Source organism: Monodon monoceros, unplaced genomic scaffold (assembly GCF_005190385.1).
Source record: "Monodon monoceros isolate NGI ecotype Baffin Bay Population unplaced genomic scaffold, NGI_Narwhal_1 Super_Scaffold_19, whole genome shotgun sequence".
NCBI classification, from domain to species: Eukaryota; Metazoa; Chordata; class Mammalia; order Artiodactyla; family Monodontidae; genus Monodon; species Monodon monoceros.
This window is the reverse complement of record NW_021703775.1, coordinates 14,871,785-14,898,644: the sequence shown is the minus strand read 5'-3', so window position 1 is coordinate 14,898,644 and position 26,860 is coordinate 14,871,785. Positions and strand designations below refer to the sequence as shown.

General features: G+C 36.4%; 1 protein-coding gene across 1 annotated transcript in view; it reads left to right on the top strand.

The window, feature by feature from the left end:
* DNAH6 (dynein axonemal heavy chain 6) overlaps nt 1–26,860 on the top strand; it is a 291,735-nt gene that overhangs the window by 49,244 nt on the left and 215,631 nt on the right. Inside the window, exons 6-13 of the mRNA XM_029232839.1 lie at nt 2,457–2,591; nt 2,684–2,804; nt 3,478–3,595; nt 7,136–7,304; nt 9,491–9,607; nt 13,488–13,688; nt 22,127–22,247; nt 25,996–26,147. Coding sequence (XP_029088672.1) covers nt 2,457–2,591; nt 2,684–2,804; nt 3,478–3,595; nt 7,136–7,304; nt 9,491–9,607; nt 13,488–13,688; nt 22,127–22,247; nt 25,996–26,147 — 1,134 coding nt within the window. The remainder of the gene's footprint in view (nt 1–2,456; nt 2,592–2,683; nt 2,805–3,477; nt 3,596–7,135; nt 7,305–9,490; nt 9,608–13,487; nt 13,689–22,126; nt 22,248–25,995; nt 26,148–26,860) is intronic.

The window sequence follows — 26,860 nt, the reverse complement described above, 5'->3', positions numbered from 1 at the left end:
CTTTCATGTGTTTGTTGGCAATCTGTATATCTTCTTTGGAGAAATGTCTGTTTAGATCTGCTGCCCATTTTTGGATTGGGTTGTTTGTTTTTCTGTTATTGAGCTGCATGAGCTGCTTATAAATTTTGGAGATTAACCCTTTGTCAGTTGCTTCATTTGCAAATATTTTTGCCCATTCTGAGGGTTGCCTGTTGTCTTGTTTATGGTTTCCTTTGCTGTGCAAAAGCTTTTAAGTTTCATTAGGTCCCATTTGTTTATTTTTATTTCCATTTCTCTAGGAGGTGGGTCAAAAAGGTTCTTGCTGTGATTTATGTCATAGAGCGTCCTGCCTATGTTTTCCTCTAAGAGTTTGAGAGTGTCTGGCCTTACATTTAGGTCTTTAATCCATTTTGAGTTTATTTTTGTGTATGGTGTTAGGGAGTGTTCTAATTTCATACTTTTACATGTAGCTGTCCACTTTTCCCAGCACCAGTTATTGAAGAGGCTGTCTTTTCTCCACTGTATATTCTTGCCTCCTTTATCAAAGATAAGGTGACCATATGTGTGTGGGCTTATCTCTGGGCTTTCTATCCTGTTCCATTGATCTATATTTCTGTTTTTGTGCCAGTACCATACTGTCTTGATTACTGTAGCTTTGTAGTATAGTCTGAAGTCAGGGATCTAAATGATCCATGTATAAATGTATATAAATAGTGTATATATATATATGTATACATATTCTATATAGCAATACAATTGACTTTTGTATATTGAGCCTGTTTCCTGAAACCTTGCAGAATTTATTATTGACTCTAGTAGCTTGATTGTTTTGTATGTGCTTGTGTTTCAATTAATTAATTTAATTTTTATTGAGGTATAGTTGATGTATAATATATATTTCAGGTGTACAACATAGTGAATTTTTAAAGATTATATTCCCTTTGTACTTATTATAAACTATTGAAATAATGCTAATGCTTATCACTTTCAATGGGCACTCTTGATATACCAGCCTAAGAATGAACCACCTAACCCAGATTCCATCAGAAATCTGCAAACAGCAGAAATAATGATGGGAGAAATAAACAAAACACCTTCAGTCTCTCTTACATTCACAACGGCTTTCACATTTGTCCTTTATGCTGACAGCCAGATATTTAGGTTAGGCCAAAGTAATTTCTTAGATTATATATATTTTTTCTTCCTCCAAATTCCCACTGTCAAACTCTAACTTTTTGGCAGACCATCAATACCAGTTTTGCTGTCCACCTGGATCCTAGGTATTTATCCCTTTACTAATAGAACTTATATTTTTTGGCTCAAGGACTTTTTCTCCAGAGTACAGTGGACTTTCTTGCTTTCACTGCCACATTTCAATTACAGACTCATTCCTACTCATGTACTCATATTAATTTATTTAGTATCTTATCTCAATTCGGAGACATAGCCTCTAAACTTCTGCTTCTTTTTTTTAAAATTAAGTATAGTTGATTTACAATATTATATTTTTGCTTCATTTTTATCATGAAAATTTCTCCATGAGATGAATCTTAAGGGCTATATGACTTCCTAGATGTTTTGTCACATAAATCTCTTCATTGAGGACTCTACTAATTTTAACTTCCCCTTATTTGTACTTAAAAAAAATAATTAAAGCACTATTTCATGTTGGTCTGAATGACTATTGGTTGTCCTGTTTTGGAAACTCCTAGAAAAGAGTCCAAGAGTGTGCTATATATAACACTTAAACCAGTGTCACATATAAATAAATTTAAGTTAACTTTTTAAAAATATAATGTTATTGCTCCTCCTTTGATTAGATTAGAAGTGAGGGTGAATGACCTAGAAACAATCTTGGAACATGTGCCTTCAAAGCCACCACCCTAAAACCCTGATTTATGATGATGGCATAGAGGAAGATTAAATTATGTGACATTATTCCACAAATACTTCCACTCATTCTGCCAGCCCACATTGCAAGGTAGATTCTTAATAGTGACTGTTACCCACTGAAATTTTAAAGTTAAAATTTGTCTTTGTTCTATATCATAACCTCTTAGATCAATAGATGGGCCCATCCATTATCCATTACCATTATCATGGTGACTGGACATTGTAAAGTCCTAAGGTAACACTAAGAATCTTTTAATAGCTATTAGCCTAACCTAGTGAAATTTAAGATATTTCCCCATCCTCTGTTACTTGCCCTCAATTTCATGGTTAAAAGACATGTATTCAAAATGAAAAGAAAGGACTTCAGACAAATTAAATCTGATAATTCAAAGAATACTTTCAGAACAAAATTTCAGAAGTGTCTCTTTTCAATGTACGCACTTTGTAGCTGTAGCTGAAATTAACATATAGAGCTATTTATTTTCCTTAACTACCATTCTTGCTTTCCCAATATTTTTATACTTCTAAAAGGCAAAGGTTTTGTTTTTTTTACTAAATAATGATAAATTTCTGTTTTCATTTAGTATTTGCGACCAGCTCTCCTTAAAATAAATGAATTGTGTTATCAATTGAGTTTTATGGGACTTTGTTATATTGAAAAATATCACACTTACACCCTGCAAGAATTTAAAGTTGCACAAGCCGTATGGCTAGAGGAGGTGAGGATCTTTGTCTACAAGTTTCAAGAATTTTTTTTTCACTATTACTGATACTTTGGTACCACTAATGATACATATTTATCAATGTCCAGGTGACAGGGCGCCTAGAAGAATTTCGAAACGAGGCCAAAGAAGTGGTCAGAAAGGCTTGTCGAGCTGCTCTGTGTGCTGCAGGATTTATGCCTGATGACTGTGCGTATGAACTTATTGAGGGTATGAAAGGGAAAGAACTCCAACAGATCAGAAGTGGTGGCTTTCCGAAATGTTAACTCGTTTTCATTCCACTTTTCTATTTTAAATAAGGACCCTATTTTTCAATTCTTCCAATCTTTGCTTGATAGATTATAAATTCAATGTCTATTGTAGAAGGGGATAAAACAGTAAGTACCACAACTTCCTTGCATTACCCTTGCTTGTGTATAGTATTTCTAAACTGGTTACAGGACCTTTATTTCACAAGCATTTTATAGTGGCCTCAGGGCCTCTCTGCTTAAACGTTCGTCCAACCTACTAGTACAGACAATAGGTTTGTTAAAATTAAGGGACTGGATGGATCTCAGAATTGGCCCCAGCTGGTAGGAACTCTAAAGGATAATTTTATGCAGGCAGAAAAGGAGGGTAAATGTGTTCCTGGAAAGAGGTGGCACGGGACAGAAATCAGATCCTGTTAAAGAAGATGTTAGTAAGCTGTCTAGAGTCTTTTCTTAAGTTGAAATCCTTTGATGTGGAATTTGTTTGGATAACTGGGCTGTTTTCTGGAGTCTGAAATAGCTCATGAACCAAAGCATTTTGTCATTTTTGAATTTTACTTGTCTCTTAATCCATATTGAAAGAAATGGAGTTTTTACACAAGAATTCTTGTCTTTGTGTCTTCTGTTGTTCTTAGGTCACTGTAAAATGCCAGAAAGCGGAAGTCTCATTGAGTTGCCTACTTCTGGAGACTCCAAGAAAATGACATACACAGAGCAGGCCAGCAAAAGGCATCACTGCATGAGGCTAACATGGTAAATTGTTATTCTTTCTTTCAAGAAAAACTAGAGCATCCATCCTTCTCAAGTTTCATTAAAGTTAAAGCCATCATCACAGGATTCACTAGTGATAAGGGATTTGGAGGACACAGTAACCTGAATGCAGGCTCCAGAAGCCTGCCCTTCCAGCTGCCACCTAGCAAAGCAGCCAGAGAAGGTGGAGGGCGTGTCCAAGGCCAAGAGCTCCTCTTTGATCACTAAGGCTTTGTTTCCCTCTAGCCCAGCCAGGAGCACTGGGCAGGCTGTAGTAAGGAGAAGTCAGGCACACAGAGATTTGTGGGCCTCCTGGAGTGGATCTGGAGGGTCAGCTCCACCTGTCTGGTCCCTAAAGAGCTACAGGCAGCTGCGTGGCCACACAAAGTTCCACCCTCTTCCTAAGGCAGGTTGCCATGGGGAGACCAGGGAAGAAAGTCCACCTTCCAGGATCTCACCAGGACCTTCCACCTGCTTACCCAACTGGGTCTTGCCATTGTCCCAGAGTTTGGATTCCACGTCATTCTAAAACCTCATCACTGCAACTAACTCTTGCAAACAAAATCACCAAATATTATCTGAAGAATTGTATGTGGCACTAGAAAACACTGATGACTGTTACTCTGTGCTCACTAACTTGGTCCACATTTTACAACCATTTAATAAATCTTAATTGTGCCCCAGTTTATATGTGAGATAATCTGGTAGTAATGTCTGTATTGCAACAGAAGGCAGTGAAGCAGTCCTGAGGCCACTATCATAGGCTAGAGGCCCCTCAGGCTCCACTTAAGCAGCATAAAAAGTTATTTCAAATGCCTTGCTGACTCGGTTTACATTCTAAGCACTCAAGTAGGGAAACATTAAATTTTCATCTTTGGGTTAGCGATTGCTGTCAAACAACATTTATTCAATAGCAAAGATTTTATTACCATTAGAATGTAAGTCACAGATATATATTTACTGATTTCTTCTTTAAAGCATCTTTAAAAAAAATCTTATGGCCCCTAATGAGCTATGTGCTTTTTTCATAACTATATTGCTCATTAAATATCCTACTGAATGGTTAGAATGCCTAGCTAAATTGATGCTATATATTTGAGTATATTTGTGTTTTAAAGTGAAGAATGTCTAAGAACAACTATTCTGTACAATTAATCTCTGATATTGTAATATAAATGGAAAGTCAAAGAGAAATTATGATATTTAAAATTTTAAATATTTGCATTAGAGTCACTTTCAAAAATAGGTAGTAAGTATAGAAAACTGAAGCAGTACTGTTTTTCTTTTTTATATATATTTCAATACTTTAATCTACAGTTACAGTATTTCACTCTTGTCAATTATTTGTTCCAATAATGTCCTTTAAGACATTTTTTTTTCTCTCCAATAAATGATACAGTTCAAGATCATGTAGTTGTCATGTCTCTAATCTCCTTAACCTATACTTTTTAGCTTTTCTTTGTCTTTCATGGTAGTGAGATTTTTGAAGAATACAGGCCAGTTGTTTTTTCAGATGCTCCTCAATTTGGATTTACCTACTAAAACCAGTTAGGATTTGTTTGCTGTTTTTCCCCCTAGACAGAGAGCATATAGTGAAAGTATTTGGATTACTCTCTACCCTGCTCGGTTTGGTTATGTTGCACATTTGAAATACAGTTAATTGGATTGATTTGGTTTGTTTGCATTTACTTGAATGTTGTTTTCCCCCATCCTTGTTGGTTTACTTTTATTTTACTGAATATGTAGAATATCAGGATGACTTCAAAAGTCAAAACTATACCAAAAGGCATTACTCAGAGATGTGTTCAGTCCCCTGTCTTTATATCCAGCTCTAGGCAACCAAGATCTGATTTCTTTCCCTATAGTTTCTGCCTTTTCCAAAATGTCATATGAACAGATCTATATAATATATAGTCTCTTGTGTCTTTTACTTAGCATGCTTTTGAGATTCATCCACATTCCGTATCAGGAGTTCATCCTTTTTTAGGTATTGATTTCTTTGTTTCTTGCCATAACTTGGTAGATGCTGTTGTCCTCATTTTACAGATGACAAAACGATGCACAGATTAGTTAAATAAGCCCAAATTCATACAGTAGAGCCTGGATTTGAACTCTGGCAGTTTGATTTTTTTTTTTAATTTTGAGATAATCATAGATTTGCAAGAAATTGCAAAAAACGAAGTGAAGAGAGGTCCTGTGTACTCTTCACTTAGTTTCCCTCAGTGGTTACATCTTACATAACTATAAATACAATATAAAAACCAGAAAATTGACATTGTATGGTGTACAGTGTATCATGTTATCACATGTGTAGATTTGTGTAACTACCACCACAATCAAGATACAAAACTATTCTATCACTGTCAATATTTCCCCCATGCTACCCTTTTATAGTCACACTCACTCCTTCCCCCACCACCATCCCCAATCTTTTTTTTTTAACATCTTTATTGGAGTATAATTGCTTTATAATTGTGTGTTAGTTTCTGCTGTATAACAAAGTGAATCAGCTACACATATACATATATCCCCATATCTCCTCCCTCTTGCGTCTCCCTCCCATCCTCCCTAACCCACCCCTCTAGGTGGACACAAAGCACCAAGCTGATCACCCTGTGCTATGCGGCTGCTTCCCACTAGCTATCTATTTTATGTTTGGTAGTGTGTATATGTCCATGCCCCTCTCTCACTTCGTCCCAGCTTACCCTTCCCCCTCCCCGTGTCCTCAAGTCCATTCTCTACGTCTGTGTCTTTATTCCTGTCCTGCCTCTAGGTTCTTCAGAACCTTTTGTTTGTTTGTTTGTTAGATTCTGTATATATGTGTTAGCATATGGTATTTGTTTTTCTCTTTCTGACTTACTTCACTTTGTATGACAGACTCGAGGTCCATCCACCTCACTACAAATAACTCAATTTCGTTTCTTTTTATGGCTGAGTAATATTCCATTGTATATATATGCCACATCTTCTTTATCCATTTGTCTGTCAATGGACATTTAGGTTGCTTTCATGTCCTGGCTATTGTAAATAGTGCTGCAATGAACATTGTGGTACATGACTCTTTTTGAATTGTGGTTTTCTCCGGGTATATGCCCGGTAGTGGGATTGCTGGGTTGTATGGTAGTTCTATTTTTAGTTTTTTAAGGAACCTCCATACTGTTCTCCATAGTGGCTGTATCAATTTACATTCCCACCAACAGTGCAAGAGTGTTCGCTTTTCTCCACACCCTCTCCAGCATTTATTGTTTGTAGACTTTTTGATGATGGCCATTCCGACTGGTGTGAGGTGATATCTCATTGTAGTTTTGATTTGCATTTCTCTCATGATTAGTGATGTTGAGCATCCTTTCATGTGTTTGTTGTCAATCTGTATATCTTCTTTGGAGAAATGTCTATTTAGGTCTTCTGCCCATTTTTGGATTGGGTTGTTTGTTTTTTTAATATTGAGCTGATTGTATATTTTGGAGATTGATCCTTTGTCAGTTGCTTCATTTACAAATATTTTCTCCCATTCTGAGGGTAGTATTTTTTTTTCTTTTCAAGCTTTATTCGTCTAAATGACTATCTAATTGAGAACACAATGCATGTCCTAACAGTAAATTCTGCTAGCTACCTTTTGAGTTATCTCACTGATAAGTTAAAACGGACACCTTCAGCAGATGTCATTCAGAAATGGATTACAGAAGAGAAGCCTGAAGTCGCTGATAAAAAGGTATATTCAGACACAATTAAGAAAATTCATTGGTCAACATTTATTGAGGAGTGCTTACTATGCACTGTGAATTATGCTATTTTCTGTGTACTGGAAAAATAGGAGAAATGCTTAGAGAATTTCACAGTATAATCAGAGTCTACCATACACACATGAAATGACAGAATGAAAATCAGCATATCAGCAAGTATCTAATAGCAGAGAAAGCATCCATTGTGCTGAATATTGCAGTCTCTCTCACAGGCACTTGCTAAAGGTTCCTCATGTGTTCACTCAATAAATATTCCTTAAGTATCTATGTACCAATCCCTATGCTGGGTATTGGGTACACAGTGATAAAAAGCATAGATAGAATACTTGCCCCCAAGAAGCTTACAGTTCACGGGTCATCGTGAGCATAAACTGTCAGAGAGAAGCAGGGAAGGTGGTATAAATGAAAGAGATAAACAATGGTTTAGAGGCGAGAAGGAGCAAATCATGGGAGCAAACCTTTGTGCTTTCAGTGAATAACCTCTTAGGAGGATGTTGATCTTAGAAACACAGAGTAATGTGAGACATTTGAGATTAAATGCACAAATTTGTGCATTCTAACATAGCTTATCTGATAGCCCAATAAGCTTTTCCCCAGCTCCATCCATGACAGATACCTAAAAACATAGCAAAACGTGCATATCTGGTTTCATCAAGCTTCCTACCTTCATATCTCTGCATCCCCCCAGGAGACCCAATATGCAGTTTCAAGGCCTGTCGCTCTTTGCCATAGTTTTCCTTTACTCCAAAAGTTGAATTTTAGCTGCATACTCCTTTTCATTACTTTCTCTCCTTCCCTATTCTCAATTCCTTTTTTTCCTCAATACTACCACATTTTGAAAGTAACATTTATATTTCTAATTTTAAAAGTAATATATGCTAAGTGCAGAAAATTTGAAAAACACAGAAGTATACAAAGAAAAGCATCCTCTGCTATACCAAGTTAACTATTTCCAAGGGGGAAAGAAAGGAATCATACTTTACTTACTGCTTTATCACCTACTTTTTCCACTTAGCAATGTATTATGAAAAATCTCCCAAGTCAATATGTATTTTTTCCATATAACATTCTCACATAGAAATGTATTATACATCTTGTAAGTAATTTTCTGTTATTGATCACTTTCTCACTAGTCCAAATAATGCTGCAAAGAATATCTTTGTCTATACATTTTTCACACATCTCTAATTCTTCCCCTTAGAAGAAATTCCTAGATGTGGAATTGTTGGATCAGAAATATGCTCACTTGTTAAGGCTTTTGAACCTGATGCATAACTTTCTAGAACGTTTTGTGTCACTTTACAATCTTCCTAGCAATGTTCGAGAAGGAGCCTTTGGCCATATGCACACTAGATATTATCATTCATTTCAGTCTTTGTCCATCTGATGGATGTAAAGTAATATGTCACTACTTTTAAATGTTATATTCCTTTAACTGCCACCACAGTACGGGGATAAGAGTATAGGTCTCATGATGAGAAAGACCTGGGTGTCAGTTCTGATCTGCCACCTTCAAACCAGTGTGTCCTTAATGAAATGTCTTACCTTCTCCAGATCGTAGTTTTCTCATGGGAATAAAAATGACGCCTGCTACATATGATTGGTGTGGGATTTACATGAATAGTTAGCACTGCCTGGCACACAGTAAATACTCAATAAATGTTACTGAATAAACTATTAATATCTTGAGGAAGAGAAGGAGGAGGATGTTGATTGATATTTCCTTTAAAAAATGTCAGATTATGCCCTTTGCCCATTTTTCTATTTAAATATCTTTCTATTTCATATCAATTATGATGTTATTAGTATATATTTCTATTGACTATATCAAGTATATTTCTATTTAAATATAACCAACCTTCTATCTGCATTACTATATACATTACTGATATATTTTTCCAGTTTGTTGTTTGCCTTTCCACTTCGTTGATAGTGTTTTTACAAGGAGAGAAGTTTTACACTGCCATGTAGTCGTTCCATATTTGCCTTTATTTTTTAATTTCTATGGTAGTATTCTTTGAAAGACATGCCAACATTATAACATCAGCTAATTGTGTAAGCTTAAGTTTATGTGCCTTCTGTAATACAGAGGTTTTTTTAAATTTTAGACCTTGGTACTTATATCTTTATAACACTGCAGAAGTGCTCATTTCAGGGGACCCCCGTGTTGGAGAAGCAGGAAGAAGATGAATCTCTCATTCCCATGTTTGTCACAGAACTGATTTTGACAGTCCAGTCACTGCTCTTTGAGCCTCCTTTGGAAGATTTTTTGGTATGTGTTTCCTCATATAACATCCATGTATAAATACCTTTTGGAAAATGTCACATGATTGGCAGGGTTGCTATTGTCCCTTCTCCAAAATGATCGTAAGGAAAAGACAAAGCATTGTTCTGCACACAGCATGGCATCTACATAAAAGGTATCTGAAAGTTTAGCACAGTTTCTTTAACTTGAGACAGACTAGGGGCTTGGTAGGATACACCACCGAGAGAACAGAAGCTATACAAAATGTAAAATTGACTAGAGGCATCCCTCCAAGAAATCACTGTGTTGTAAGTACCATTTTTGAAATCTTTTCAAGTATGTTGCATCTGAGCGTTGTTTTGGTATCGAATGCTGTGCAGCAGATTACCACCTATTTGGCAGGTTAAAGCAACAACCATTTATTGCTTCAGTCTCGCGGGTCAGGGATCTTAGCTTAGCTTCTTCTCCGCTTCAGGGCCTCTCCATGCAGGCTGCCCTTTGGGGATTGTCTGGGCTGAGGTCTCCTTAGAGGCTTGAATGGAGAAGGATCCACTTCCAAGTTCCCTCAGGTGGTTGAAAAAAATTCATCTCTAAGCAGCTATGGGATTGAAGTCCCTGGTTTCTTGAGGGAAGTCCAGTGGACACCACCCTTAGATCCTAGGAATCACCTATAGCTCCTATAGTTCATGTGGCCAACTCTATAAGCCGTTTACAATATGGGTGTTTGATTCTTCAAGACCAGCTGAAGAATCTCCTTTGGGAAGGGCCCAATCCCTCTTTTAAGGGCTTTCACTTGATTCAGACAGGTCTACCCGGGATAATCACCTTTTGGACTAACTCAAAGTCAGCCTAATCATATCTGCAAAGTCCCTTCAGCTTTCCCTGTAATATAACATAATCATGGCTGTGGCATCCCATCACATTCACAGATCCCCCCATACTCAAGAGGAGGGGATTACACAGGGCATGTAAACCAGGGAGAGGGGATCTTGGGAGCCATCTTAGGGTTCTGCCTTCCCCATTTGGGTACAGGCATAGATTAATAAACCAATCAGAGTCTATATTTTCTGCCCTTAGCTGTGTATTGGTACAAAAACACCAGTAGTCAGGATCTCTAGCTTCTAGTCTTGACTCCGAATCTCTAGCTTCTAGTCTTGACTTTACTCCTGTGGGGAAACCACTTACCTCTCTGGGGTTCAGTTTATGCATCTGTGAGATGAGGAGGTAGATGAGTTTCAAGGTTGCTTCCTCTTCCAGCAGTCTGTGACCCCGTAATTATTTATCAGATCATCAGAGGCTATTTTAGGTTATTTACAAGGGCAAGCAGACTGCTGAGTTCCCTGTGGTTGGACCTTCGTTCAGGAGCTCCCCCTCAGAGAGGCACTGGGCTCTCATGTCCCTTCCGGGCCAGAAGGCTCTTGGCCTTCACGTGGAAGGCAGAGGTTTCTGTGTAGTAGATGATGCAAGAAAGCTCTCTCCAGCAACCAGCTGGTTACTCTCCTTAAGCTCCAAGTGACAAGCCTTGAAAACCTTAACATTCTCCGTATTTCCTGTTGTAGGGTCCAACTCCCCACAGGGGTGTTCTTAATTCCTCCCCATGAAGTCATAGGCCAAGCATGTTCATGTGTTCACACCACACATAAGATTTTGCTTCCTGTAATCCCATATTAGCCAAGGGCAGTATAAACTGCCATGAGTGGATCACTCATGAATTTTCTACTTTTTCTCGCTCTGATTTTGGTCATTAGTCTTAACATTTCAAACACACATACACACCATACAGCTTCGTCTAAAGGAAAATTATATACCTAAATCTTGACATCTGACATTGTTCTTTCTTGGGTTAACTGTGGTTTCCCACATTGTTCTTTCTTGGGTTAACTGTGGTTTCCTAATACTTGATCCAACATACATTTTCCAGTTCTTTTCTTTCCTATTGTGTTTGACAGACTTCCTGTGGCATATGACTCTATTTACTGCTCCCGCCTCTGGAAACAGACTCCCCCTTGGTTTAGATTCTCATGGTTTTACTCCTGTGCCAACATTTTTTCCTTTTCAGTACTCTACTTTGGAGTCACTTTTTTTGTCTGACCTTTGACTGTTGCGATCCTGAAAGGCTCCCTCCTCTTCACATGTTTTATGTTCCTCTGGGGGCTTGTGTCCATGCCTGTTGTTCCAACTACCACTTCCAGAATGGTGACTTTAAATAAATATTTCCATCGTGTACTTTTCTTCTAGACTTCAGACTTGGAGCCAACTGGAAATCTCCACAATTAACTCCAACTCACCAAAATAAATTGAACTTATCAACTTCTTCCAAAACTTGCTCCTCCTTCCATATCTCCATTTCAATGAAAGGCAGTATCCACATGCCCAAACCAGTAATCCAGGAGTCATCCTAGATCCTCCCTTACCTCTTTGAGATCAAGGCAGCGAGTCCTGTGTGTTGACCTTAGTTGCACCTCCCCTCGATGGGAACCTCATCACCTATTACCTGGCCTGCTGTGATGGTCTCTTCTGACCTGCCTGCCCCTCTTCTTTCTAGTCCATTTTCTACATTGCTGACTGCAAGATTATTTCATAGGCAAATCTGATCATGTCACTTAAAATTAAATCTCTTCATTGTCTATAGGATGCTCTGTGAGATGTTGATAGGCATTCTAGGAGAAAAGGGTTTGTGATATGCATTTGCATATTAACAAATATGGAAAATCCTGTTTTGTAGATCCAGAGGAAAATCCTGTTTAACCTAAGCTTTCTTCCCAAACTTAAGTGACATTGGGACCCTTTTAACTCAGGATAGTCCATGGTCACAATCTGGGGAATGCCAGACCACCGGCTAACACTGGAACCCAGCATCACTCACAGGGCCTTTCAAGAAGGGGCCGACAGCATCATGACTGCATTTTTCCACACTGACACTTATGCTCCAGCACCCAGACCTGCCAGCCCCCCTTGGGCCTCTCACATACAATGACTTACAAGGACTGTACTCCCATCTTGTATACTTGACAAGCTCCTGCTCGTCTTTTAAGACTCTTCTCAAGAAGTACCTTTATATCATTTAGATATATATTATTATAAATTAATTCGTGCTCATCAAACTTGAAAAACACATAAAATGATTATTAAAATCATCTGTAATACCATGTGTTAGAAATAGAAACAACCTTTTAACATTTTTATACTTTTTTTCCAATCTTGTTTTAGTACATACTGATATACCAACACACCTAACTTACCATGAGATTTTACACATACATTTTTAAAATGGGATATTATACATCAGTTTCATCCTGCTCTTTTTTTTAACTTAAGATTACATTATAAGCTTTTTCCCATGTCACTAATCAATCTTTGAAGGGATGCCTAATTTCCATTCATATAAATATACCATAACTTAACCATTCTATTTTTGAACACTAAGGTATTTTTTCTAATTAGTTTTTATTATAATTAATGCTTCAGTGACTGCCCTTCCACGTGAATCATTGTTTACATACCTAATTTCTTCTCTTAGGATTGATATCTAGGATGGAAATTACTGCTCAAAGAATATGAACTTTTAACCCACCTTTTGAACTTTCCCTGATTCTCTTAGGCATACTTTGGCCTTCCTTCCCTTATGACTTTTCTGTGTTTTGTTCATATTTCAAATGAATGTAATATATTCATCTTAATGTGTTGCAACTTTTTGCTTATCTACCTCTCTTTCAATTAGAATACATATTTCCTGAAGACAGGGGCTGTGTCTTCTGATTTGTTGTATATTCAGAGTCAATTGCAGTACCTGGCATTGTTGAATGAGTTATTCTTATTTATTTTAGCAGTTTAGAAAATTCAAAACCTTTTATAAATATAACCATGTGTGTGTTTACATTTATGCTTGTGCTTTTCTCTCCAACAGGATGGTATTTCAGGCGCAATTAACCATTTCCAAAACGCTGTGTTATCACTTCCTAATCTTGTGCCTGATTCACATTTTGATGCTTTTACCAGCCCTTACATTAACAACAAATTGGAAGAAAAAACTTGTGGATTTGGTCCAAGCTTATCAGCAGTATTTGATGATGATAAGAATTTTCACACAATTATCTTTCAAATAAAGGTATACTTTCTTTTACTAAAACTATTTTTATAATATTTTTGATTTTTAAGAAACTGGGAAACATATTTTCTTCCTGTCTTATCTTTAGATTAAATGCTACTTAATCTCTAAATGCTAAAGTGATTTTTTTTTTAAGTCCTGGTAGATTAGAGCACTGATTATAAGAAAGAGACTTAAAAGCACAAGCTATTCAAGAGGGTATCACTTTTTGAGGGGGGGAAATAAGGTTAAAAAGGAGGAAGAGACATTATCTGAACACTGGGTGGTACAGGGAAAATAGAGCAACTGGTGAAAATGTAAGGCCCTGCAAGACAAAAAGAACCAGAAAACCAGAATACACCCAACTCTTTCCCCACAACCAAAAACTAAAATAAAATAATCTGCACATTGCTCTACTGACAAAACAGAATGCCCTTGAATTATAAATTTTGTAAATCACTCAAATCCATGAGCTGAAGAAATTAAAATACATTAAATACCTCAGGAGGTACTATAAGGAGAAAATAGAAAGTGAAAATTAAAATATTCCTTCTCTTCCCTCCCATAAAACATGAAACAAAAGCTGCACTATAAACTAAAGTAAATAGCCTCAACATTATATCAAAAAATTTCAAAATTTAAAATAAAAATGGAACTTTTTTTAAAAAGACAAAATTATCTCAGAAATCAAGACTAAATTGCATCATGCCGGAGAAAATAACCTGAAATGAATATGTAATAATTAGTATGAAGACAGGAAGACAATCAGGAGAATGAAAATAAGCTAGAGTTAGAAGTAAAAATGGTCAGAGAGAAAATAATTGAAATAGAAAACAGGCAAAGAAGAAATAACATACATATAATTGGAGTGTCTGAAGGAGAAAAACAAAACAAAGGGTAGAACAAACACATAACTATAGTCCAAGAAAAGAAAATGTGAATCTATATATTGAAAGGGCCCACAGAGTGCCTTGGAAAATTGACCTAGAAAAATCAACCCTGAGATACATCCTTTTAAAACTATTAGCTTTTAAAGCTAAAGAAAAATTCCTCCAGGTCTCACAGCACAATAAAAATAACTTACAAAAGTAAGAGAATTAGACTAGCATCAGGCTTCTCAAAAACAACGTATAAAGAAAGGCAATGATGGAACAGCATTTTTAATGAAACTCAAGAGCAGATAATGCGAATCAATAATTTTTATCTAACCAAGCTAGTCCTTCAAATATCAAGGCTATAGAAAAATAGTTTTAAAAAGGCAAGGGCCTAGGGTTTTTGGTGCTGATCAGGATTTTTCATGAAATTGGGATGAGTTTCATCCAACCAGGAGATAACTTGGCAAAAGGACTGATCTTCCTATTTCTGGATCCACATGTAAGGAGCTTGGAAGTTGCCAGTCTATTCTAACAAGTAAAAAGCTGAACACACTGACTGAACAGACTGCTATAGGATCTGTAATAGAGGGGAGGACACAGGGGAAACCACAGCCCTCAAAACTGTAAAGACAGAGAGATGAAAACAGGGAGTCATGGCTTCTGAGAGCAGAGACTATGAGCAGAAACGTCAGTGAGAACCAGTGCCAGACAGGAAAACCTGAACTGTAACTGATGAATTGTAGGAGGCTCAGTGTGAATAACTCTGAGAGTTAAAAATCTCCAGGGACCCAGTTATAGGGAACCCCCACATTATTATGAAATTTACCTGCAAGAACTCAACCAGATTCTCACAGTAAATATTAGAGAAAAATTCTCTCATGCTTCCAGCAGGGAGAGGGGAAAAGGAATAATTTGAAATATGTCAGAGCACCCTCTTCTCAACAAGGCCTACCCTCAGAGGAAATTAGTTAACCAGAACCTAATTTGCTAGTGTATTACTTGATCCTAACTTACCTGGGGGGGGGGGGAAATACACAACTCCAGCCCACTCTAGCCATCTGTCCCACCTAAGGAGAGAGGAAAAAAAAGTGAGAAATATTTATGAAGTTCACAGTTCAGAGGCATTGGCTCACTAAAAGACTGAGACCTAATCAAAGGACTATAGAATATATCCCCTCCGCTGACACATACCATCCCCTTACTAAGGACCTATTAACAGCAGTTCCTTTTACCAAATACATCATGTCCAATTATCAAAAAAAGTTATAAGGCACATTAATAAGGGGAAAAAATTAGAAGACAGAGCAAGTATCAGACCCAGACATGGCAGGGATATTGGAAATATCAGACCCAGAATTTAAAACAACTATGATTAATATGCTAAGGGCTCCAATGGATAAGATAAACAGCATGAAAGAACAGATGGGCAATGTAAGCAGAGAGATGGAAATCCTAAGAAATAACCAAAAAGAAGTGCTAGAGGTAAAAAACAAAACATAGCAGAAATGAATAATGCCTTTGATGAGCTTATTAGTAGACTAGACACAGCTGAGGAAAGAATCTCTGAGCCATAGAATATATCAATAGAGTCCTGAAAACCAAAAAGCAAAGACTGAAAAAAACACAACAGACTATCCAAGAACACTGTAGGACAACTTCAAAAGGTGTAACATATGTGTAATGGGAATACTGTATGATTCCAGCTATATGACATTCTGAAAAAGGCAAAAACATGGAGACAGTAAAAAGGTCCGTGGTTACCAGGGGGTTGAGGGTGGGGGAGTGAAGAGGCAAAACACTGATTTTTAGGACAGTGGAAACACTCTGTATAATTCCATAATGATGGATAAATGTCATTATATATTTGTCCAAACCCATAGAATGTTCCATACCAAGAGTGAACCATAATGTAAACAATGGATTTTGGGTGATTATGATGTGTCAATGTAGGCTCATCAATTGTAACAAATATACCACCCTGGTAGGGGACGTTTAGTCTTTCTTTAGAAAGACTGAAAATGAAGTGGTGCTCAGTGGTGTAGAGACAAATGTAAACAATAAGAAAGCAAGATTTGTGATCCTATGAGTCAGGGCTATAAATTTCTATGCACCACATATATATACAGGAAACACTTGCAAAAGGCAAAGAGTTGCAATGAGACACAAATGGAACATAAATAGAAACACTGTGAATAGAAGACTTTAACATGCAACTCTCATCATAAGGCAGGTCAAGTAGGAGAAAAATAAATAAGGATATAGAAGTCCTAACTAACATAATCAATGACAAATAACAAGGAAATAGCCATCTAAACAGAAAAAAAAAATGAGGGATTGCCTTGCAGACATTTATCCAAATAAATTTGAAAGCCTAGATTAAATAGGTAGTATTTTTAGGGAAACATGGTAATCTAAATCAACCACATTAAAAATAAAAAGCTTACCAATCTCCACAGAAGAAATAGAGGAAGTTATCAAAGAAATACCTTGTAAAAAGCACCAGGCCCAGATGGTTTCACAGGGGAATTTTATCAACTCTCCAAAGACCAGATATTCACAATAGCACATAAATTGTTCTAGAATACTGAAAATGCTTGGTGGAAAAAACTTCATTGTTATAACAACAAAGCAGGTAATATATAATATTTAGGAGTAAACCTAATAAGAAATGTTTTAAAAAACCTATATAAGGATATCTTTTTAAGTTTTCTTAAAGGCTTCTGGAAGACACAAAAATAGACTTAAAGAAATATTCTTAGATGGAATGACTCAACATAATAGATATCTGTTGTCCCTAGGTTAATCTATAAATTTAACACAATGCCAATAAAAATACTAATAAGCTTTATCATAGAGCATAAGTTTATAGTAAAGCCTATATGTAATAATAGACATGCATAGAAGCTAGGAAAACCCTAAAAAAGAAAAGCTATTTGGGATATTATTCTTACCAGGTATTAAATATAAACTCTATAACTAAAAGATTGTGGTATTGGCTATCAGACCAGTGGAACAGAATAGAAAATCCAGAAATACACCTAAGTACACATGAAAATTTATTAAATAAAAAACATGGTATTTCAGATCACTGAGATATATTTGGACGTTTTCATAAATAGTGCTGGGATAACTGATTAGCCTTTGGTACAAAGTTAAAGTTAGATACATATCTCACATTGTATATAAAAATAACTGGATCAGAGATCTAAAAATTTATTTAAATCATACAAGTTCTAGAAGAAAACATGGGTGAATTCTTCTATAATCTTGTTCATAAAGAAAGGTTATCTAGCTATGACTCAAAATCCAGATGCAATAATGGCACAAATTGATAAATTTGATGGTATAAAGTTTTTTAAAACTTTTCAAGGCAAAAAAATATATAAACAAAGTAAAAATACAATTACAAACTGGGAGAATCTATTTGCAGCATATAAATCACAGCTAAGGGCTAATATTTTTATACATGAAGAACTCTTGCCAATGGGGAGCAGGGAGGAGACAAAAACTAGGTAGAAAAATGGTCAAAACATATGATAAAAAACTCACCAAAAACAAGAACCTAGACACATGAAAACATATTCTACCTCACTTATAAGAGAAATGCAAATGGAAACAAAATTGAGGTAGCATTTCTCAACTATCAGATTAGCAAAATTCAAAAGTATGACAACACATTCCATTGGCTAGCTTATGGATAAACAAATGCTCTTCACACTTTGCCTTTGAGAATGCAAATAATGGAGAATTTTACAATATATAACAAAACTATATATTATGTATTTACCATTTGATCCAGCAATTCCACCTTTAAATATGTACCCAGAAGATGCATGCCCAGCAATACAAAAGTACATATGCACTAGATTTTGTTAACATTATTATTTTTATAAAATATCAGAAACTCCCAAAATACATAGGATGAACTATGGTACATTTACACAGAGGAGGACTATGCAGCTGAACAAAATAATACGGAAAATATCTACCAACTAATATGGAGCGATTTCCAGGATACATTGTTAGGTGAAAAAAGCAAAGTAGAAAAGAATATCTATAGTGTGCTACTTTTTATGTCAGAAAATAGGGAGGAAGACGAGATAAACCAGAAACTAAGGAAATTTGTTACCTAGAGGAGACAGTGGGAATGGTGTAGACAGGATGGTGGGTATGGAGTAGAAAAGATGGGAAGAGTCACGCTTAGTTCTGAGTATACTTTTTAATATAGCACTTAAAAATCAATAAGAATGGGGAAACAAAACCATAAAATAGAATACAATGAAAACAAAAGAACTAGACTATATTTCAAATGAATAACATAACCACACTGCAAGGAAGGGGAAAAAAACTAAAACAAGTAACTTTTAAACACACTATTTTGCCCATATACCCTAAGCTAAAGACCACTATAACTATAATAAATATTGAATTCCACTTAGTCTGTTTTTCATAGTGGTATTAGTGTGTTAGCAATTCTGAAATGACTTTCTGTGTATTCTGGAGTTAAGCAAATACCTAAATATTGTGGCTAATGAAATGAGGTTATTCATCCCCATCCAAATATGGAAGAGGAAAAGCCAGAATGCTGTTATATTGGAACTGGAGTTATGAACTCATGATCTTTAATTGATCGATAGAAAGAGCACTATGTATAGGGTTTTGTGTATATATGTATTTATGTGAGGTGTTTGTGTGTATCCTAGATCTGCTTGCTGAGATGGCCTAGAAGCAGTGACATCCTAGTAACAATGAGCATATTTGGTGTCCACACATTGTTTTCTGTATATCATTCCAAATCAAAAGGAACCAAATCTCTTTGGAGAAATGGCTTATTCAAAACCTGGGGCAGGGAAAGTACAAGAACAGCCCAGAGCATATTGTTGAACCAAAAAATAAGAAGGTGCCTAAGGAGTAATGGCGACATGCAGAAAAAATTAAAAAGCCAACTTGAAGGGTCTCCCTGGGACAATTTGACCATTAAAATAAGTAATGACTATAACAGTCTTTGAATAAAATGAGAATACATGAGTCCATTTTGTGAATGAAGGAATGGAGTGAGAATGGAAAGCTCTTCCTTACAGTAAAATGCCAATTAGTAAACGTAGAAGGAAAACATAAGGAAAAATCACTGCTGCAGAAATAGGCAAGAATCTCTAATTCATACTAGAACGAGTATGCAAAGATATGATGAGGAAAAGGATATTGTCTCAAAGCGTTTCTGCATAGACTATTTATTGATTTAAAGAGAGAAAATAGTAAGTTTGCAGTAACGAAACCTCACAGACACCACCTTAACTAACATGTTAACATCACCAGTAATGGGACAAATCAACATTCTGTGTCTTTTGACACTATTCACAGGGAACATACATCACTTATGTAGTAGTATTGCCAAAAATGTATAACTGAATGTAAGCATTAGGAAGTATAACATACACACACAGGAGATACTTTTCAAAAATGTTAAAGGTCACGAAAGACAAAGATTGAGAGATTGTTCAGATTAAAGGACACTGCAGAGATGTGACAAGATACAATACAAGAAATACATGATACGATACAAGATACAAGATTCAATACATGATCCTGGATAGGACAGTGGACCAGGAAAAAAAGGTTTTTTATTTTGTTATGAAAGACATTATTGGGACAAATGGCCAAATTTGTATAAGATCTGTAATTGATAATAGTATTAATATCAATGCTAATTTCCTGATTTAGGTCATTATACTATGGTTCTATAAGAAAATATCCTTGTCTTTATTAAATAAACCCTGAAATATTTAGGTGTAAAAATGTCTGTGTCTGCAACTTTCTTCCAAATGGTTCAGGGTAAAATAATATATATAGAGAAAGAGAATGATAAAACAAATGTGATATATTGTTAAAAATTAGGGAATTTCAGTGGTGATATATGGAATTCTTTGTACTATTCCAGCAAATTTCCTGTGAGGTTTAAAATCATATTTTGAACATGTTGGGGGAGCTTTCCATTTACAGGCCTCCCGTTGTGTTTCTAATACCTGCATGATCACGTATCAGAGACTCTTAAGTCTGCTCAAAGGAGATATACTTTTTTTTTGTTTTGCTGTGGGGGAAAGGATGTTCTTTTTTATTATTAATTTTTATTGGAGTATAGTTGCTTTACAACGTTGTGTTAGTTTCTGCTATACAGCAAAGTGAATCAGTTTTACGTATACATATATCTACGCTTTTTTAGATTTCCTTCTCATTTAGGTCACCCCAGAGCATTAAGTAGAGTTCCCTGTGCTATGCAGTAGGTTCTCGTTAGTTATTTATTTTATACATAGTACTGTACATGTGTCAGTCCCAATCTTCCAATTCATCCCACTGCCCCTTCCCCTCTTCGTAACCATAAGTTTGTTCTCTACATCTGTGACTCTATTTCTGCTTTGCACATAAGCTCATCTCTACCATTTTTATTGATTCCACATATAAGCAATATTATATCATATTTATTTCTCTTTTTCTGATTTACTTCACTCTGTATGACAGTCTCTAGGTCCATCCATGTCGCTGCAAATGGCACTATTTCATTCCTTTTTATGGCTGAGTAATATTCCAATGTATATATGTAGCACATCTTCTCAAAGGAGACATACTTTGACATAATTTCTTCCCCTCAGTTTTTAATGTAAATAAATAAACAGCAGAAATATTCTGGAAGATTACATAAGAACCTATTAAAAGGAAATAAATGAACAAGTAACTAAGCCATCCAGGGTGTGTGCTATTGTTTGTAATGAAACTTTCTACTGCTACCCACTATCCCTAAAGCAAGAGTCTGAATCCATAAAGCAATACCCTAGCACCGATGCGTTGGGAATGAGCAATTCCACTGATCATCTCTAGTTTTCCTTGGGACAAATTGCAGTCATTTGCAAGAAGTCTCGGTAGGAAATGTAAGGGAAGGCAATTGAGTGCAGCCAGGGAATAATGGACCAAGACCAACAACAAATTGATCCTAACTGCTGTTCATAGGCATTGAACTATGATAACATGTATTGACATGGGTATTGTAGGAAAAACTGTGGGGAAGTGGAGGTTGGAGCCAAGGTTAAGTGAGGGGAAGGAAAGAATTTTATTAGGGCAAATTATGAAGACATTTTGGAATAGGAGACTTGACAGCACAGAGAAGTTAATAATGAGATTAGGTAAGTAATTTTGTAACTATGCTAAATGATTTTGCCTTTGCTCAAAAACACTAACCAAGATATAAAATTTGCAGTTTGGAAAATAAATAGACATTGTCTCTTACCATATATTTACTAGTGATGTATAAGTTCACCATGAAGCTAAAAAAAATTACAGGTGTGTCTCCTTTCAGTCATAAGGAACAATCCTTTGAAAGTCAGATTTGAATGTGTATTTTTTTTTTTTTAGTTTTATAAGAGAATCCATTCATTGCTTCTTGTCATCCAGGATGGTATCTTTCCTCACTTACGTATCCTCAGGTCAAAGCATAGTGTTGGGCACAGAGAAGGCAGCTGTGTTTGTTCAGTTTTATTGAATTGAATTCTGCTCAGGAAAAATATAGTTTGTCTGTTTTTTTATAACATTTAGGAAACCATACAGGCAGCATTTGAATCTGCTCAATTATATGCAGCTACGTTTGAAAAGTTTCAGATATTCTTCAAGGAAAATGAAAGTCTTGATTTACAAGCTCTTAAACTTCAAGAACCTGGTAAGTTTTCTGTTTGTCCTTACTAATTATGTTTGACAGGTATATCAAGGTTTATCATTGTGTATGTTTCTGTTTGGTGATGTATGGTGACAGAAATGGTAGCCCCAAAGCGTTGGCCTGACAAAATGCAAGAATTTATTCATTTCTAGATTATTTGCTGTAGAACCACTTTTTTTTTTCTTTAGGTTTACTGTTACTGTTTTATTTCAGAATATTATGGGAAAGAATTCCTCCCCAAAAGCTTATCTTTTAGTATCAAGTTGTACCAGTGCTAAGGTTATATAGCCTTTACATGGGAAGGAGTCAAAAGGAATGTTTACCTCTCAGATTCCTTTAAAAAATGTTTACATAGTGCAACATGTGTCTCAGGAATTCAAGTTACTCTATTTCTGTGGCCATATTGTAACCTGGTGGGTATGAATCCACAACTCTTAGTCATGAAATCAGATCCGAAGGGAAATTATTTTATTAAACTCGTTATCTTCAACAAAAGGAAATAAAATACAATACCCAAGTGAAATTTCAGGCAAGAAAGTTCCCAAATGTTTACAAAAATTAAGTATATATTATTCAATATTACCATTTAAAAATGTGAAGCATATCATTCATATTCTTTTTTTATTTCATGAACTGGCTTTATTCCTTTATTTTCTTATGCACAAAAATGATTACTCTGATACTTTGCCTCACAAAGCAACACTGATTTTTTCTGTAAATTTTTATGCTTTTGTTTCAACCCATTCTTTTTATTATGCTGAAGTATTTTAAAGTAAATTAGACTTGCCATCCCTAAATGAAATATTTCAATATTCATCTCTAAAAAACATGTTCCTACAGAACCAAATTAATATTATCACACCTAATAAAGAAAAACCAAGAATTCCTTAATATCAATATTTAGTCCCTATTCAGAATCCCCCAAATAAAGCAGTTTGCAGCTAGTCTGACCCAGTATCTAGTCCAAGAGCAGGCACTATATTCACTTGTTATGTCCGTTAAGTTTTTAAAATCTGAAACAGATCCTTTTTTTCAAGACACTGACCTGCTCAAGAAACTGAAGTGGGGTCTTACTTTAGAAAACAAATTAGACAAGTTCATTTCTACTGTTCTTCACCAACACCATCACACTGAGACTTAGTGTGTGTTGAACTGAAGGGGACTGACAGGGACACAATGGCACCAGGGTGGCAGTAAGGTGTGGAACCTGGCATTTCAGCACATGGAGTAGGCCTAATCCAAATAACTAGTTCTAATCCCCTAGATCTTCTACTCATAACCTTGAGCCAAGGCCTCCTAGTATCCTGTTACCATGTTCCTCACACTGGATAACTTTACTCCCTCACCAACCACCCATCTGGGTGAGGCCACCAAGCTCCCAGGTTGCCCTTCTTCTAGTCCTGCCTTGGCTTGTCAATTCTATCCAATCCTGGAACCAGGGTCTCATAGGTATCAGCTGTTTGTTTTCTGGGACTCTGGAGTACATTGGTCTGGACTCCTAAACCTTGTGTTCCTCCTTTTTTAGGAACTCCCTGGTACTTCCTAAACCTCAAACCCAACTGTTAGCCAGAGGTTAATAGAATGTAGCTTTGCCCCTTGGATACCATGCCTTGCCTGTTATCATATTCCCTCAAACTCTTCTAACACTGCCTAGCACATATTATAGACACTTACACTTAACAAATGTCTGTTTAACCAAACTTTTAGCCACACTGACCCCTGTCTAGCCCCAGAAGACGATCAGGGGACAAACTCTGGCTTCCTGAACTAATCAGCCATATCTCACCCCTGAATTCCTATAAATGTCAGTGTTTACTAATAATTTCTATACTTCCTGAGCACTTATGATAGATCCTGTGCTAAGTGATTTTCAGGCATCTCATCTAATCCTCATAATTCTATGAGGCGAGTATTCTCATTTTACAAATAAGGAAGTGAAAATATATAGAGATAAGGTAACTTCAAGTTTACACAGCTAGTCAGTGGTTTAGAAATCATTTTCTCTGACTTGAAAGTTTGTGTGCTTAACTGTTGTACAAACTGCCTCTCCTCTAGCTCATAAAGAGAGAACTCTTCTATCAGCTTTACTCTTTTGTTTCCCTTTGAACATGGCTATGTATGACCATGGCCAAGTCATTTAACCTCGAATGATCTAAATTTCTTCATGTATAAAATGAAAGTATTGGACCAAATTGGTGTTTCCCAAGCTAGTATTCCTTGAACCACTATTCTGAAGGATGTTACATGATACCATGAAAAAATGAAAAAGACTCTGTGTTCAAATAAGTTTGGAAAATACCTGACCAATCCACATTATACAGGTTTCCTTACCAGAAGTCTTCTCAGATCATTTGATATACTTATTTCGTCAGTTCTCAAAAATATACACATCAGGGCTTCCCTGGTGGCGCAATGGTTGAGAGTATGCCTGCCAATGCAGGGGACACGGGTTCGTGCCCCGGTCCGGGAAGATCCCACGTGCCATGGAGCGGCTGGGCCCGTGAGCCATGGCCGCTGAGCCTGCACGTCCGGAGCCTGTGCTCCGCAATGGGAGAGGCCACAACAGTGAGAGGCCCAAGTACAGCAAAAAAAAAAAAAAAAAAAAAAATACACACATCAAAACCTTCTGAAATGAGTAGGACAGATAATTGTCATCCCGTTTTTGTATCACAAGGAAGCCGAAGCTCAGGAAGATCAACTATCAACTAACTTACCCAAAGCCACAGATGGGTTAAAGACTTGAGCCTAGGTCTTCTAACACTTTGTCTGATTTGTTCTTTTTAAAAAAAATATTTATTTTATTTTATTTAGTTATTTGGTTGCACCGTGTCTTAGTTGTGGCTCATGGGCTCTTTAGCTGTGGCATGTGAACTCTTAGTTGCGTCATACACTTGGGATCTAGTTCCCTGACCAGGGATTGAACCCAGGCTCCCTGCATTGGGAGTGAGGAGTCTTAACCCCTGCGCCACCAGGGAAGTCCCTGATGTGTTCTTTATACTGTGTCAAACTCTCCCTTGTATCCAGGAGAGAAGATGATATGAATAAAGGCAAGAATCAACACCCTTTTCTCTTTGGGATGGTAGAGGGGAGGATTAGAGAAGAAAAACAAGAAGCAGTAAGGAAATCAATCTGACTCAAGCAGAGAGAGTAATTGGAAATAAAGTTAACTAAATATTTAAAGGCCGAGAGGTACAGGATTTTGAAAGATGAGTAAAGTAGTTTAGTATTATATGTGTATTAGTAAGAGCTGTTTTTGACCAAGAGTATGATAAAAGTGTATTTAAGGTAATCAGGCTTCCACTGGTTTGGGAAAGGGAGAAAATGGCGAAGGGAATATTATCAAAATTCAACTTCAATATATGGTAGACACAAATTGACAAAGCCTTAGCCTCAATGAATGCTTACTTTGAGTTACCATGTGGGAGAACCCTTAGATTAAGCCAACTTCAAACCAACCTGACTCTAGAATCTAATCCATTCTAAACCAGATCCTCTAATACAATTACAAGTTATTTTCATGTGCCATTCTTAACAGGAGACAGAGAACATATTTACATTATTAAATATTAGTTTCAAGAATAAAGCATTATGAATTAACATTTTAAAATTACACAAGGTCCTCTACATATGGATAATACATTATAAATATGTATGTAAATTTATTAATGCAGTGATTTTTAATATATCTTTATAATGATCCTTTAAAATCTAATACATGTGTTTTATGCTTTATGTGAATTACTTTACCTAGATGTTAAGTTCTTTAGTGAACAACTGGAAAAATATCACAGGCAGCACAAGGACGCAGTAGCTCTAAGACACACCAGGAATGTAGGACTGCTGCTCATTGACACTAAGCAACTAAAAGAAAAACTAATTCCATCACCTTTGCGATGCTTGGAGGTAACTATGAACTAAGAAAATTTTAAATTATGGTCTCTACAACTATTTTATGATTTTTCTCTTGCAAATAACCTATCTTTATTTTCCAGTATTACAGATATTTAAAATTAACGTTGGTCTGTTGTGCATCCTTAATTTCTAGGAAAAGTCCCATATTCTTCTTTCTGTCCCAAGCACAGTCAGCTTTCAGGTGAGGAGACAGCAGCCCTCAGACTAGCCTCTTACACCCATTCCTTTTTCCTTTGTTGGAGCATTTCAAGACTTCCTACAGAAGAGGCACCACTGTAACAGCTCAGGATCCTAGTGGGAATGCTGGTTGATTCTAGGATACCGAGATCAAGTTTAGGAGATCATTTCCTGATCTGAAACTGTCCCTAAAGATCTGATTATATTTTGGTGAGTTGTAGAGCTGAGGAAACTTGATTGCTTCTGCAATAACTTACAGGTCTTCCTTTAGAGTCACATATACTGTCAAATACCTCCAGAGAGATAATGGTGTAGAACAGAGATTGTCAAACTACAACCCACAGGACCAGTCCAGCCTGCCACCTGTTGTGTACGTACGGTTTTACTAGAACACACCCATGACAGTTGGCTTATGTACTGCCTATGGTTGCTTTCTCACTACAAGGGCAGAGCTGAGTAGTTGTGACAGAGACCATATGTCCTGAAAATCTAAAATATTTACTATTTGGCCCTTATAGAAAACTTCT